Below are 13,311 nucleotides of genomic sequence, written 5' to 3'. Positions count from 1 at the left end.
GTGAGCATATTAAATTCAACAACACATCCCAGAGTCATATTTTCTTTTTTTTTAATGATCTCTAACAAACAACATTGATCAATTATTTTATTAGCAGTGAAGCAAAACAAAAGAAATTTAAGACTGCCCATTCTCTACTCAGACGTCATTCAGCCACTCAGTGCAGGACTATATATGATGAGGAGGCGCTCAGCTGCTGCAGCTATGTATAGCGCAGCACACAGCCCCATCTTGTGGCTGAGCGTCAGGCTCTGACAGGAACATCAGTCATCACAGCGTCCCCATGTCAGAGATGGTTGGCGTAGTCCTCCCCGCCATCTGCCATGTCGATGGTCTTGGTTCTCTGGGTCTGCACGGAAGCGTACAGCTCAGACACGGGGGACACGTTGCCCGTGACGTCCTCGTCCTCGTCCTCCTTCTCCCCCGCCTCGTCCATTTGCACGACATCAGAATACTGGATTTGTGGTATTAGCGGCGAGCTGCGGCCCGCCTGCGCCCGAGGGGCCTTGAGGTTGAGGTTGGCGTAGCAATCCTGATTCTTGGGCTGAGTAGAAGACACACAAAATAAAAGTGACATATTTTGCACAATCAGAGGGGAGAGTTACATGCTGGATTTAAAAAACACTACCTGAGCGGCAGACTTGACCCTGTGCTGATCCCTCAGAGACTGTGAGCTCAGCGACGAATGAGGAGGATCAGCTTCTGTGAAAACTACTTCTGCAAAGATCAATAAAACACTGTGATATCATGCAAATACGAACAAACGCACACACACTCACTCAGTGATCCCACCTGTTTGTGTGTAGCTCAGGTTCCCATAAATAGGGTTCTCCTCCATCTGCCTTGAACTTCGAGGTGAACTTGACCTGCACAGAGGAAAACCGGTCATGAAACGCATGTCAGAACGAGACGGGCTTCATTTGAAAAGCACCTTAACGGTCCGGCTTCGTACGTCGCTTCATCCTGCTTCCTTTTCCTTTGGCAGCATGTCCCTTTTCCTGTCATGGTAGAAACAATATTGCATTAATTAATTGAATCCCCCCAAAATGCAGCAGTTCATTGTATTCTAAGACGAAATAATGGAATTACCTGTGCAATATTTTATTGTAAAACATATATGTAAAATCAGTGAGAGAAACAGCAACACACTGAGACCGATGGTGACCTTTGTCTCTTCACAATCAGGATGCCAGGCTGAAGGGAAAGAGGAGTACAGAAATGCTTTCATTAAAACACAGAAAATGTTTGAAAATACAATAGAATCCAGTTTCTTGTTTGGGAATGTGTTTTTACTTATATATTTATAAGTGCAAATATAAAAACCGGCATCACACAGGTCAATACGCTTTGTGCCAGTTAACCACAGGAACTGAAAATGTAGAAATGAAGCAAACTCTGAGACGAGGCTCTCAGTCAGTTGACAGTGTTAACCACTGCTCCACCATCACCCAAAATAGAAAGTGGGCTTATTTTCAGAGGGTGAAGACACTGAGGACCAATAAGCTTTGTTACAAGTTTACATGCACACACACACTCACACACACATCTCTGACACTCATTGTATTGTTGATTCTGTTCTAATATAAATCCACAGTCAACCTTTTTTTTCAAGGTTTTTGGAAGAAATAAATGATTCCCAACAGTTAGATATCTATGATATCTATTTCTGCTGAGTAGGAGAAAGGCATCAAAACAAATCATCAGAACAGAGACAGCGTTTGTATCTGCAAACAGGTTGCTCGGGTTGCTCAGACGTGAGCAGCAGCAGATGTGGTTTCTTGAGGATATTACGTGATGCATGGATATGCAGAGTCTGCTGTTGCACCATTGCAAACATTCAAGTTCACCAAAGCATGGTGTGTGCATTTTACATTTTAAAAAAAGAGCTTTGATTTCATATTTAGATTCACACATCTCTGACTTTTAACTGAAGCCTTTTGACATCTTAGAAATGGAAACAAGTTAAAACACAATATGTCTGTCTGAAAGGTTCGCCCATAATCTATCTTTTGAGTCAGTTTTGGAAGAAATTAGCTTAACATGATGTTGTTGGAATCTTGATAACACTAAATCGTTGATAAGTTTATTATAGTCTAGAATTTCAAGTGAAATCACGACAGACAACAGCATATGTCAGAAAAGTGTGATGGCTGGTGTTTTTATTGTAGTAATATTAAAATAAAACATGGACATCATGGTGCCTGTTGTGCAGGTGTGTTTCCTCCTGCTGCCAACATTGAATTTTGCCTGTGAGCAAAACTGCACCAGACTCTTGAGCCCAGCAAAGGAATACGTGGCTTCCAGTGTTCAACGCTGACTCATCTCATTCTGCTTCCGCTTTTCATCGGAGGACTTGAACCCATCACAGCAGCATCACTTTCATGAGAAAGTTTCTGTTGATTTAAATTAAAGTGTCACAAGAGTATCGTTTATGTGTGAATAAAGTTTTGATGATTTGTGAGTGTGTGTGTCGATAAGCTTGAATATTATTAGTTTACATATAAAACAAAACGCACCCCTGCAGGGCTACTAATGTGGATCAATGTGTGTCTAATTGGACGAAATTAAAACATGAAATAAAAACAGATTATAACTATATGCAAAGTGCTGATGTTTTTTAATGTTTTCACCGAGCACAGATGGACCGAACCACTGAAGCTTTCTCACAGAGTCAAACTGAGATGGCCATCCATTATTTAAAGCAGCATTCATTAATTTTTATTTATGTGTCTCCATGAAGTTGGCAAGCAGTCAGTCAAATTTTTACTCTCTGCTTTATCCCCGCATGCTTCTCTCTTCACTCACTTCTGAGGCAAATATGGGATGTTATTTTGCTGCCAATAGAGTCGCTGTTCATTAACTCCCTGCAAACATTATTTCAGTCTTATCACTGTGCTCTATTCTCCGTTCGTCAGTGATTTGTTTCTCAAAAAGCCTCTGCTGCTTCAATTGGACAGACGATGCTATAGTATTGTCAGAATGAAAGAGAGTAAAAGACAGAAAGAAAAGAAGAAAACAAACAAAAAAAAACATCTTTTGTAATGTAAAGAGATAAGACTGAAGCTGAAGGCAAGATGAATAAAATAAATACATGCTGTGAATAATCAAATCTAAATTAAACCTGAGAGGAGGTCAACACAGTATCAATCAGCAATATATTGAACATACAAATAAAATCTAAATATTGACATTGTAATTAATTCCTCACCCTTACAAAAATAATGCAAAACATTCAAAAAACTTTATATACATATTTTGAGAAACTATTGCTGTTAAGCTTGATAAAGCCAAACCTCATGCAATGCACACACACTCACACACACTGTTATTGTCACACAAAATTCTAATTTGTATGGTTTCGTGAGGGGATAAATACAGGTATGATAGATTGATGTTTTGTGGAAAATGTCTGAAGGAGTCATTTTCACTAATTGATAAACATATATTTAAGACATGTTACATTTATTTACTTTTTCTTTTCCTTATGGAAACATAATCAATTTACAATAACAGGTACAGAGTGTCCCATTGCTAGATTAAAAGATGACAAAGAAACAATGAAGGGAGTCTGCATGTAAAACTCTTGCAAAATCAATTTCCTAAACTCAGTTTTTAAACTTAATGTAGGTTGTTTGTTGTTTTTCCATCAATCAATTATCAAAAGCACTTAAATTCTAATCTATTGTTGCCTTATGCATCATGCTAACTGTGAAAAAAATCTGTACTTTTTTTCCTTTATATTATACCCATCACACCCAATTTTTAATTTTTACACAACCAGCTTCACTTCATACTATCAGTATTGTTTTGAGTTCACATTCTCCAATCAGAATTTAAAAAAAACTGGCCTGCATTAGCTATTTTGATAAGAATCTTATACAGGAAACGATAAAAATCTTTCAAAGGTGTATTTGCAGTTGCTACAATTCATACAAGGAGCACAAAATGTCCATATTGACTTTTGATTATTTTTTAAGTAAAAATACACAACACCATGACAGTTTTTCAAGCTAAAGAAACTGGCTTCACAGTTTGAATTCACTCTTATGCATCACACTGTAGCTCGGATTACACAATATTTAGCTGTATTATTCAATAAGACTTACCCGATGTCTCATTGCAGCAGCACATAGCAATGATGCTTGAATCAGGGTCCGTTCTTATTTAGTTCTATTTAAATAAGTAATAAGCAACTTTGTTGTGCTTTGTCTCAGCTTCTCTGTACGCTGCATGCATGTGCCTCGAACTGTACCATGCATTTCTTTCTTTTTCAAAGGTGTTACAGGATGTGTGCTTCTGCAAAAAACCACAAACTTTATTTAGACTAGAAAATTCTCGAAGGAAACAAGCAGGAACCTGTTCTGACATATGCTCAGAAAACAGCTTTAAATAAACCAAACAATCTGATTTCACGAGTTTTATTATTTAAAAAGACAATAATTAATCAAGTGTTAAATACTAATTACATTTTCTCTCTACTAATATAATGTACACATTATTTAAAGATAATGATTTGTTTGAATCAACTATATAGCATTAGCATTTCTACTTACTATACATTCTGTAATTTGTAACTGTGTGAGTTGCAGAATGAATTGTGTTTCAACAGGTGCATTTAAAAAGAAGAACATCAACAGAACAAAGAAAATACATTTGAAAAATGAAGTGAAGGTATTCTTTTGAAAAAGAAATTTAACGATGACTATTTGATAATTCATTTAATTTTGTTAATCATGTTTTTATCACCATAAAAACTTACAAACATGACTCTCAACGTATAAAATAGTGAATTAACCCAAAGCCAAACTCAGGGGCATAATTGCCTCTGGCACTCTGTCTTTATGCCCCTGTACTGTCAGTCAGTATCTGATGGAATAAAAAAGATGCCTGGGGCAAAGACTGAGACTGACACTAAGCAGTAGGTGTAGCAAAAAAATCCATTATCAGTCTAACAGTCTCACCTCAGGAGAATGATGGATTTTACTGTAGCTTCCATTTTTCCTCCCACAATAATATCCTCAGAAAAATGAAACTGAACCTGGAAAACACACGAAAAATTAACTTTTTATGAGACGTTTTGGCTGATTGATGTAAAAGATATCACAAAGCATTTGAAACTCACTCATGCCTGTGAGAAGATGGGAACCAATCAGCTCCTTACGTGATACTTTGGTTTTAGTTTTACTGCATTTGGTTGCAATGCTAACATGACGTAATATGAAGTTGACTTTGATGCAGGCTTCTCCACCTCTTTCACACCTCTCTTTCTTGATTTCTGCACTCATTAATTCCTTCAGCACATCGTATATGAATAAATGCAAATGCAGCAGAGAATAGGGTTAAGTTTAGAGTCTGGCCAAAGTGTTCTGAAACCTATTTCTGTGGGCCTGTAAACACTCTAATGATGCTGGAACGTACATCTGAATCCTCAATTATTACTTTGAGCTTGATTTATTGGAGGGAAGACGAACGATAACCACTTAGTGAAAGTGGAATTTCTCAATAAAAAAATATTGGCAAACGTTACACATTTTTCAATGGTTTAGGATTCACTCTGCCAGGTTAAGCATTCAATCATTTGGAGTCCTTCTCAGTTCAAAACTGCAGATTCCTCCTGCCCATTAATTTAGGGAAGCTGGCAGTTCTATCTGTGTCACAGAATGAATAATAGCGCAGGTTGATAAGGGAGGGAAATCTTCCAATTTCCTACAGTCTGTTTCAGAGAGAAGGAGGATTATTTTCTCTTTTTCTTTCTTATTGGGCTGATGCTTAATAGGTAGATAGGATGGTAGGTTGGTAGGTAGGTTGGTAGGTTCAGTAGGTAAGTGGCTGGGTAGGCATAAGTATTTAGGTGCATGAGAAGGTATAGGTAGGTAGGTAGGTAGGTAGGTAGGTAGGTAGGTAGGTAGGTATAGGTAGGTACCCACATAGCAGAGACACTTGGGCCACATCTGGCTGGAAGCTGGCACAGGTGGCATTCGGTCGGCACTGGCATGCAGCATGTGAACCAAACGTGGCCCAGATGTGGCGGAGGTGGTGCCGTCTTTAAGGTGGCAAACCGAATGTGGGCCAGATGTTGAGTTTAATATGTGGCCCACGTGTCAAAAAAGAGCGGTGGGCCACAGGTGGCATTCAGTTGGTATCACTTTAAGGTGGAAAAAAAGATGTGGGCCAGATGTTAAGTTTAGTATGTGGCCCACATATCAAATTTGAACTGTGGGCCACATGTGGCCCGGGTCTGTTCTTCATGTAAAGATAAGCTCACAATGACCGATATTATTGTTTGTACCAAATGCAATACAACTTAAATTTCAGGTGTGAAATACCATTAACTTTAATTGGCCTCTTTTAATGCATAATATTTTTGGCCTATTTCTAGAGGCTGATCAATTTATTTGTGCTCTCATTCATGTCGTTCATGCTGTGAAATCTGACAAAGATTTTAATTTTTTTTAATGTATGTTGACATTTCAATAACATCAGTAGACAAATAAAAATCACAGTTTTTCCTGGAGAAGATTTTGGGCCCATTTACTGTTATTAAAACCACTTATTTTCATTCTAGCATATAGCATACATAATATATATAACTTCAAAATTACAGTTTTATGACTGCTGTAGCCTACTATTTGCTTATAATATATTTTTTGCTATTCAAACTTAAATCTGAAAAAAGTACAAAATTCATGACTATTTTATAAAGTGAAGCATTATCCACAGCATCACTGAAAATCAAGAATACTTAAATCAAAAGCAGAGGGAGTCTCTAGACTCACCTACGCAGCCGTTTTTTTATATGTTGATAATAAAACCATCCAGTGCATGGATAAGATGCTTTTTAAATATTTTTGGAAAAAACCTGTTGTCGTGAATACATATGAGAATGAAGGGCTCAACTTCATAGACTTCGATACTCTAAACAAAAAATTTAAGATTAAATGTGTCAAACTGTTGTGAAAAAATGTGGATTTTTATTTCTAGCCATCTGGTTGGAGGCCTAAAATTTCCTCGAGAGTGTAACTGTAACATTGAAAAAAATCCTGTTCATCTTTCAAACTTCCATAAACAAGTTTTACTTGCTTGGTCCTTATATAAATTTCTTCTTTTAAAATTGTACACCGTTAAAAATAATTCTACCAATTAGTCATGATAAATTAAGAATTTTAGTCAGCAGGACTTCAAACTATTGAAACAGTTGTGATAACTCAAGATGTTATGTTTATGTTGTGTTCACTAAAGAAAACTTTCCAAACTTATTAAAACGATTCCAGTGGAATTAGGAATTTGAACCGATGATACTTTTCCTCATTGGACACTTCTGATGACGTCAGCACGTTGAACGTGCATTCAAACAGCCCGGCGGTTCGTCCGCCAGTTTCTGCAGCTGCACGCGACGTGTTTCTTCAGTCTGGGTTCAGTCACGCTCACATATTCAGAAAAGGTAAGTCACCGTATGATATGAATATTACCCAGATGTTTTTTCTTGCCTTTAAATTGTTAAGTTATTAGAAGGCTAAACGTGAGACTTTTAGCTAACTTTTAGCTATGCTAACTGGAGCTTCTCAAGACAACGAGCGGGACACTCTTTGCGTTTTTAAACATGTTAATTCACAACTTGTCCCAGTGAATGACTTGAATCGAGCCTGCTCTGTGCAGACTGCACCATGAAAACGCCAGTTGAATTAAAGCAGACAACGTTTGACGACGTTTGTGGGTGCGGGGGGGAGATGGCGTGGCAGACAGTCGGTTTGTGTGCTTGGGGTGTGCACGGAGAGGAGTGCGTGGATGGGGGTCACGTGGGGCACGCGGGTGGGGGTGCAGGAGCAGAGTGCGTGCAGGCGGGAGGATTAAATCTGTCAATCTGGTAAATCTGTCAGTACAGATTCCATGCATGTTTCTGACATTAAAAGGCTAATTCAAAAACAAGCATTTTTCAGAACGGTGTTCACTATTTTTATTAAATTAAAGGTCCAAGTCTTCAATTTAGTTGAGGAATATACAGTACAATGCTGCTGCCCTCAGCCCATCTAAAATATTTTTCAGCTTTTAAATCCTGCAAATTGTTGAATTTGACACAAAAACTATATTATCAGTGCATTAGTATTAGTGTATGTGCATGCCTCTAGAAAATCAAAACAGTTATGATTGTTGAGTGTGTTGTAACCATTGTCACTATACTAATATCAGATTTTCTGTTGTAGCTCATCGTATTTGCTCCACCTGGCTGCTTCATGGATGAGATGGACAGGTAAGTTTTGCACTTCTGTCACGGGAAACCCAGAAGAACACTTGAACACTACAGAACCAGCCGTGGTCATGATGGAAGAAGTTTAGCTCTCCTTTGCATTTACAGTGATAGTGTGTTTTTTTTCAAGTCTCAAAAGTCTCTCCAAACATGGAGACATGAGACAACATGGATTTAGCAGGAGCAAACCAGTGGACTTTAGAGTTAAATGTCTTTTTTGGAACTTGCAGACAAGTAAAAACTCTAACAGTGCTTTTTTTGTTTTTCTTTTTATCTTTGAGGAGCCCACAGACATGGAGGACGACATGACGAGGGGACTGAACGTGGGAATCCTCAGAATACCAGAAGGGGAGGATCTGACGGAGCTGGCTGTGGTGCTGGAGGATCAGATCATCCTGCATGGCATCAAGGACACTCACACTGCTGTGCTGTTTGGACTTCTGTATGTGCTCAACATCCACTATACTCTATACTACCACTATACACTATACTACATCGAATTGTTCTGTTGTATTCATTTCAGTAAGAGTAACTTCTGCTTTGTCCAGTCCTTCACAAGTTTTCCACTTACCCCAAACTTTATTTCTGCTGCTTCATTACTGTTTTCAACTACATATCTCACTTTTGGGGGTTATTTGTATTCAGTGTGGGATATATGTTGTATAAAACTTTTGCTTTGCTTTTAAAAATGTATAGTATTAAACTTGTTAATTTTATATACTGTTTTAAGATGATATTGTAATTGTATCAATAAATAAATATTTGATACTGTCATTGTCGGAGCATTTTATTTTCTGGGCCAAATACGGCAAGTGAGTGTATGAAAGAAGTGGCCCGGTTACGGTTTAGTTGAGGCTGACATCTGGAACCAGTTCTGAAACTTGTCTGGTCCTCCTTCGGGCCAGCTGTGGTCATACAGGTGGTTGACATCTGGGAGAAAAACTAAAACTTACCTCGCCCAACACTGGGCCAGGACAGGGCCACGTATGGCTAATAGGTGGCTGAGACATGGCACAATCATGGGCAATATGTGGCAACCAGAGGTGGCCCTCCCAAGTGCCGTAATTCATTGCGGTATGTGGGCCAAGTGTGAGTGAGATGTGTGGGCCACTACTGGGCCAGACTAATTTTGCTATGTGGGTAGGTATAGGTGGGTAGATAGGTAGGTATAGGTAGATGGGTAGGCAGGTAGGTGGGTAAGTAGTTTGGTATAGGTATGGATGTAGGTAGGCAGGCAGGTATAGGTGAGTAGGTATGTAGGTATAGATGGTTAGGTTGGTAGGTATAGGTAAGTAGGTAGGCAGGTGGGTAGTAGGTAGGTGGAGGTAGGTAGGCAGGCAGGTAGGTACATGTGAGTAGGTAGGGAGGTAGGTATACGTAGGTAGGTTGGTATAGGTATGTAGGCAGGTAAGTATAGGTAAGTAGGTAGGTAGGCAGTAAAGTATTGCTAAGAAGGTAGGCAGGTGGGTAGGTTGGTATAGTTAGGTAGGCAGGAACAGTCAGAACACTAAAACCCTGGACGAAGAGGCTGTCTCTAAGGTAGACTAGAGCCGTGACTGAGGGATCGCATACAGAACATCAATCGTGGCTGATCATTGATCTAATGAGACAACCTGGACTTCATGAGTGCAATCAGTTTCTAATTGGGCATCAATCGAAACAGCTGATCCATTGATTGATTGAGGTAACCTGGACCCAGTGGGTGCAAGCGGTCTACTTAACCCTGGGCTCCTACCATGTGGAACCAGCTCCCAATTTTGCTCCTTTCTCTCGTTTCAATGTAATTTCATTCTAGTACTACATGTCACTGATGATTGTTCCTCTTGTAGTCTATGTACGCTCTGTTTATACATGAAATGTATGTGGATACAAGAAATTGTCTGTCCTACCCCACCTGGAAAAGCAGAAAGCCGCCACCTCTGAGCCTGGTTCTGCAAAGGTTTCTTCCTGTTAAAAGGGAGTTTTTCCTTTCCACAGTCGCTTATGCTTGCTCATGTGGATCTGTTGGGTTTCTCTGTAAAGGTGTCTAGAAGCGACCATGCTGTAATTGGCACTTCATAAATAAAGCTGAATTGAATTGAATTGAATTGAATTGAATTGAATTGAATTGAATTGAATTGAACAGGTAGGTGGGTAAGTAGGTAGGTATAGGGAGGTGAGTAGGTAGGTATATTGAAGTAGGTAGGTATTGGGAGGTGGGTGGGTAGGTAGATAGGTAGGTAAGACAGCATGTAAATATCTACGTTGCTAAGTGGAGGGAAGCCTGTTGATACCCTCCAAGACCACTGGTTTGATAGTGATGGTAGTTTGATTTTGTCTATGAATTCTCTGAAGACACTTGCCCGGGTCTTTTTGGCACCTCCCACTCACTAACATTTCTTGGGGGATTTCCTGCGAGGTTTGTGGACTAAAGGTGAAGTCACGGCCATGTTTATGTCATCAATCAAGAAGACATCTATTGTCTTTTTTAAGCAAAACAGTGGCTGATCACATATTCCATCCATCACACCCAGAAGGCACTGTGGACTGGGCAGGGTTTGTATGTGGCTGAGCTGTCCCCAAGGAAGCAATATCCTCAGTGGAAGAGCAGAAAATGAGTGAACTCATTATTTTGCGCTTACCGCTTGTAAAAATGTCAAAAATGTCAAATGGCTGCAGGTGCTCATTTGATTATAGTATTATAGCGACCAAGGGGGTCGCTGTTGCCGGCCGTATGCCGCGGGGCATGCTGGAGGAGGGGTTATGTTGGGCCGTTCAGAGTCGTTGTGTTTTTTGTGTTCACATTTGTTCCTTTTTTTATTATGAGTTGTGCTTATTAGTTTAGTCCTTGTGTTCTGGCTTTCATTTTCTGTCACCTTTTTTTCATTCATGTATCAGACCGTGAGTGAGTGGGGTTGCTTGGGGAGTGCCCTGGGTCCTACGAGTGATTTCCCAGTGTGCTTTCCAAAACTAAAATGCACACGTGTTGAAGTGATTTTTCTGTATTTTTTTTTTTTTTGCAGAAGTTGTAAGTGGTACTTGTAAATAGTAAATGCAGAGCATTGTATGCAGTGGACAACATAAACCTATAACAGTTTAGTGCAGGGACAGAAGCAGAGAACTGCAAAGGACAGGGACAGCAGCACAACACAGGTCTTGAAGTGACCTACTCAACCTACTTGTGAGGTTACGAGGTCTTGTGGTTGTGACATTAAGACAGCTGTGTGAGAGCGGATGCTGCAGACGGTATAGATCCACTGAAAAGAACCACGAGACCGGAGGAACTGTGGCTCTCATCTCTCACTTGGTCGTGGCTGCCACTAAAGAAGATAAAGCATGCAGGTACCCATACTTAAAGGTTGTATAGAAGATCTTTATTACTAACAAAAATGAATTAAAGATAAAAAATGCCGTTACTAAGCTGTAGCAGCCTTGTTTTTATCATGATCAAAAAAAAAAAAATAAAAATTAATCAACTCTGGAGGTTGTAAAATCAACATTACTTTAGCCAATCAATAACGAGGCAGCCTAGTTATCTATTGGTTTTCTAACGTGTCAATCAATCTCTCGACATTTTTAGCGTAACTGTCATGCTCCTACGCACTTTACGTACCCCCCCAGTCCTGTACTGCGGTCAAGCCCGCCCTCATTTCAGAAAGCACGGTCAACCTAGCACTCAATTGACTCTGTGGTGCGCGCATACTCTGTGCATTACGGGAACAGCGTTTTCACAGTGACTTCACAATAAAAGTTGGGTTAAGTTGAATGAGATCTTCCTTTTGATTTGGTTAACCGAGTTAGTTTTCTTAAGTTTTCACGACCTGGAGTGACAGGCACAGTGAAACTGATATTCTCCTGCGACAATACAAAGTATCAAAATAAACACGAACACACACCAAACACGAACAGACGCCCAAAAAAAAAAAAAAAAAAAAAAAAAAAAAAAATCCTGTTGGCAACAACCCAGTCCACTTCTCACTGAAAGTAGGCCCCCCCAGGGTGCAATTCACCAAGTGTCATCCAGATCTGATGTGTATTTTCAAAGTAAGAGCCCTCTGAAAAAGCGCATTTTTGACTCATCCAGCCAAATTCAAAGTTGCATTGCTCCAAAACGCCTTGTTGCCGAGCAACAGTTCCACTTCTCACTGATAGTCGCCCCCCCCCAGAGTCCCAGTCACCGAGTGTCATCCAGATCTGATTTGTAGTTTCAAAATAAGAGCCCTCTGAAAACTCACATTTTTGACTCGTCCTACCAAATTCAAAGTTGCATTGCTCCAAAACGCCCTGTTGCCGAGCAACCATTCCACTTCTGACTGATAGTCGACCCCCCCAGGGTCCCAGTCACCGAGTGTCATCCAGATCTGATTTGTAGTTTCAAAATAAGAGCCCTCTGAAAACTCACATTTTTGACTCGTCCAACCAAATTCAAAGTTGCATTGCTCCAAAACGCCCTGTTGCCGAGCAACCATTCCACTTCTGACTGATAGTAGGCCCCCCCAGGGTCCCATTCACCAAGTGTCATCCAGATCTGATTTGTAGTTTCAAAGTAAGAGCCCTCTGAAAAAGCGCATTTTTGACTCTTCCACCCAAATTCAAAGTTGCATTGCTCCAAAACGCCCTGTTGCCGAGCAACAGTTCCACTTCTGACTGATCGTCGGCCCCCCCAGGGTCCCATTCACCGAGTGTCATCCAGATCTGATTTGTAGTTTCAAAATAAGAGCCCTCTGAAAACTCACATTTTTGACTCGTCCTACCAAATTCAAAGTTGCATTGCTCCAAAACGCCCTGTTGCCGAGCAACCATTCCACTTCTGACTGATAGGAGGCCCCCCCAGGGTCCCAGTCACCAAGTGTCATCCAGATCTGATTTATAGTTTCAAAATAAGAGCCCTCTGAAAAGCGCATTTTTGACTCATCCAGCCAAATTCAAAGTTGCATTGCTCCAAAACGCCCTGTTGCCGAGCAACCATTCCACTTCTGACTGATAGTAGGCCCCCCCAGGGTCCCATTCACCAAGTGTCATCCAGATCTGATTTGTAGTTTCAAAGTAAGAGCCCTCTGAAAAAGCGCATTTTTGACTCATCCAGC

The 13,311-nt window shown here is 40.1% G+C and overlaps 1 protein-coding gene across 2 annotated transcripts; it reads right to left on the bottom strand.

The window, feature by feature from the left end:
* Positions 1-54: 54 nt before the first annotated feature.
* LOC115388920 (signaling threshold-regulating transmembrane adapter 1-like) lies at positions 55-4,245 on the bottom strand. Of its 2 annotated transcripts, none has more exons than XM_030092228.1 (6): positions 4,107-4,245; positions 1,090-1,194; positions 932-998; positions 793-866; positions 629-717; positions 55-544 (listed from the first exon to the last, which is right to left on the bottom strand). In XM_030092228.1, the coding sequence occupies exons 1-6, from the start codon at positions 4,129-4,131 to the stop codon at positions 287-289; spliced, it is 618 nt and encodes a 205-aa protein (XP_029948088.1). In that variant the 5' UTR covers positions 4,132-4,245; the 3' UTR covers positions 55-286. The 2 variants fall into 2 exon arrangements, with proteins under 2 accessions (XP_029948088.1, XP_029948089.1); XM_030092229.1 differs by having other exon boundaries at positions 953-998.
* Positions 4,246-13,311: the final 9,066 nt, after the last annotated feature.

This window comes from Salarias fasciatus, chromosome 5 (genome assembly GCF_902148845.1).
Source record: "Salarias fasciatus chromosome 5, fSalaFa1.1, whole genome shotgun sequence".
Lineage (NCBI taxonomy): Eukaryota > Metazoa > Chordata > Actinopteri > Blenniiformes > Blenniidae > Salarias > Salarias fasciatus.
The sequence above is the reverse complement of the archived record's forward strand: the minus strand, read 5'-3'. Positions and strand labels throughout refer to the sequence as shown.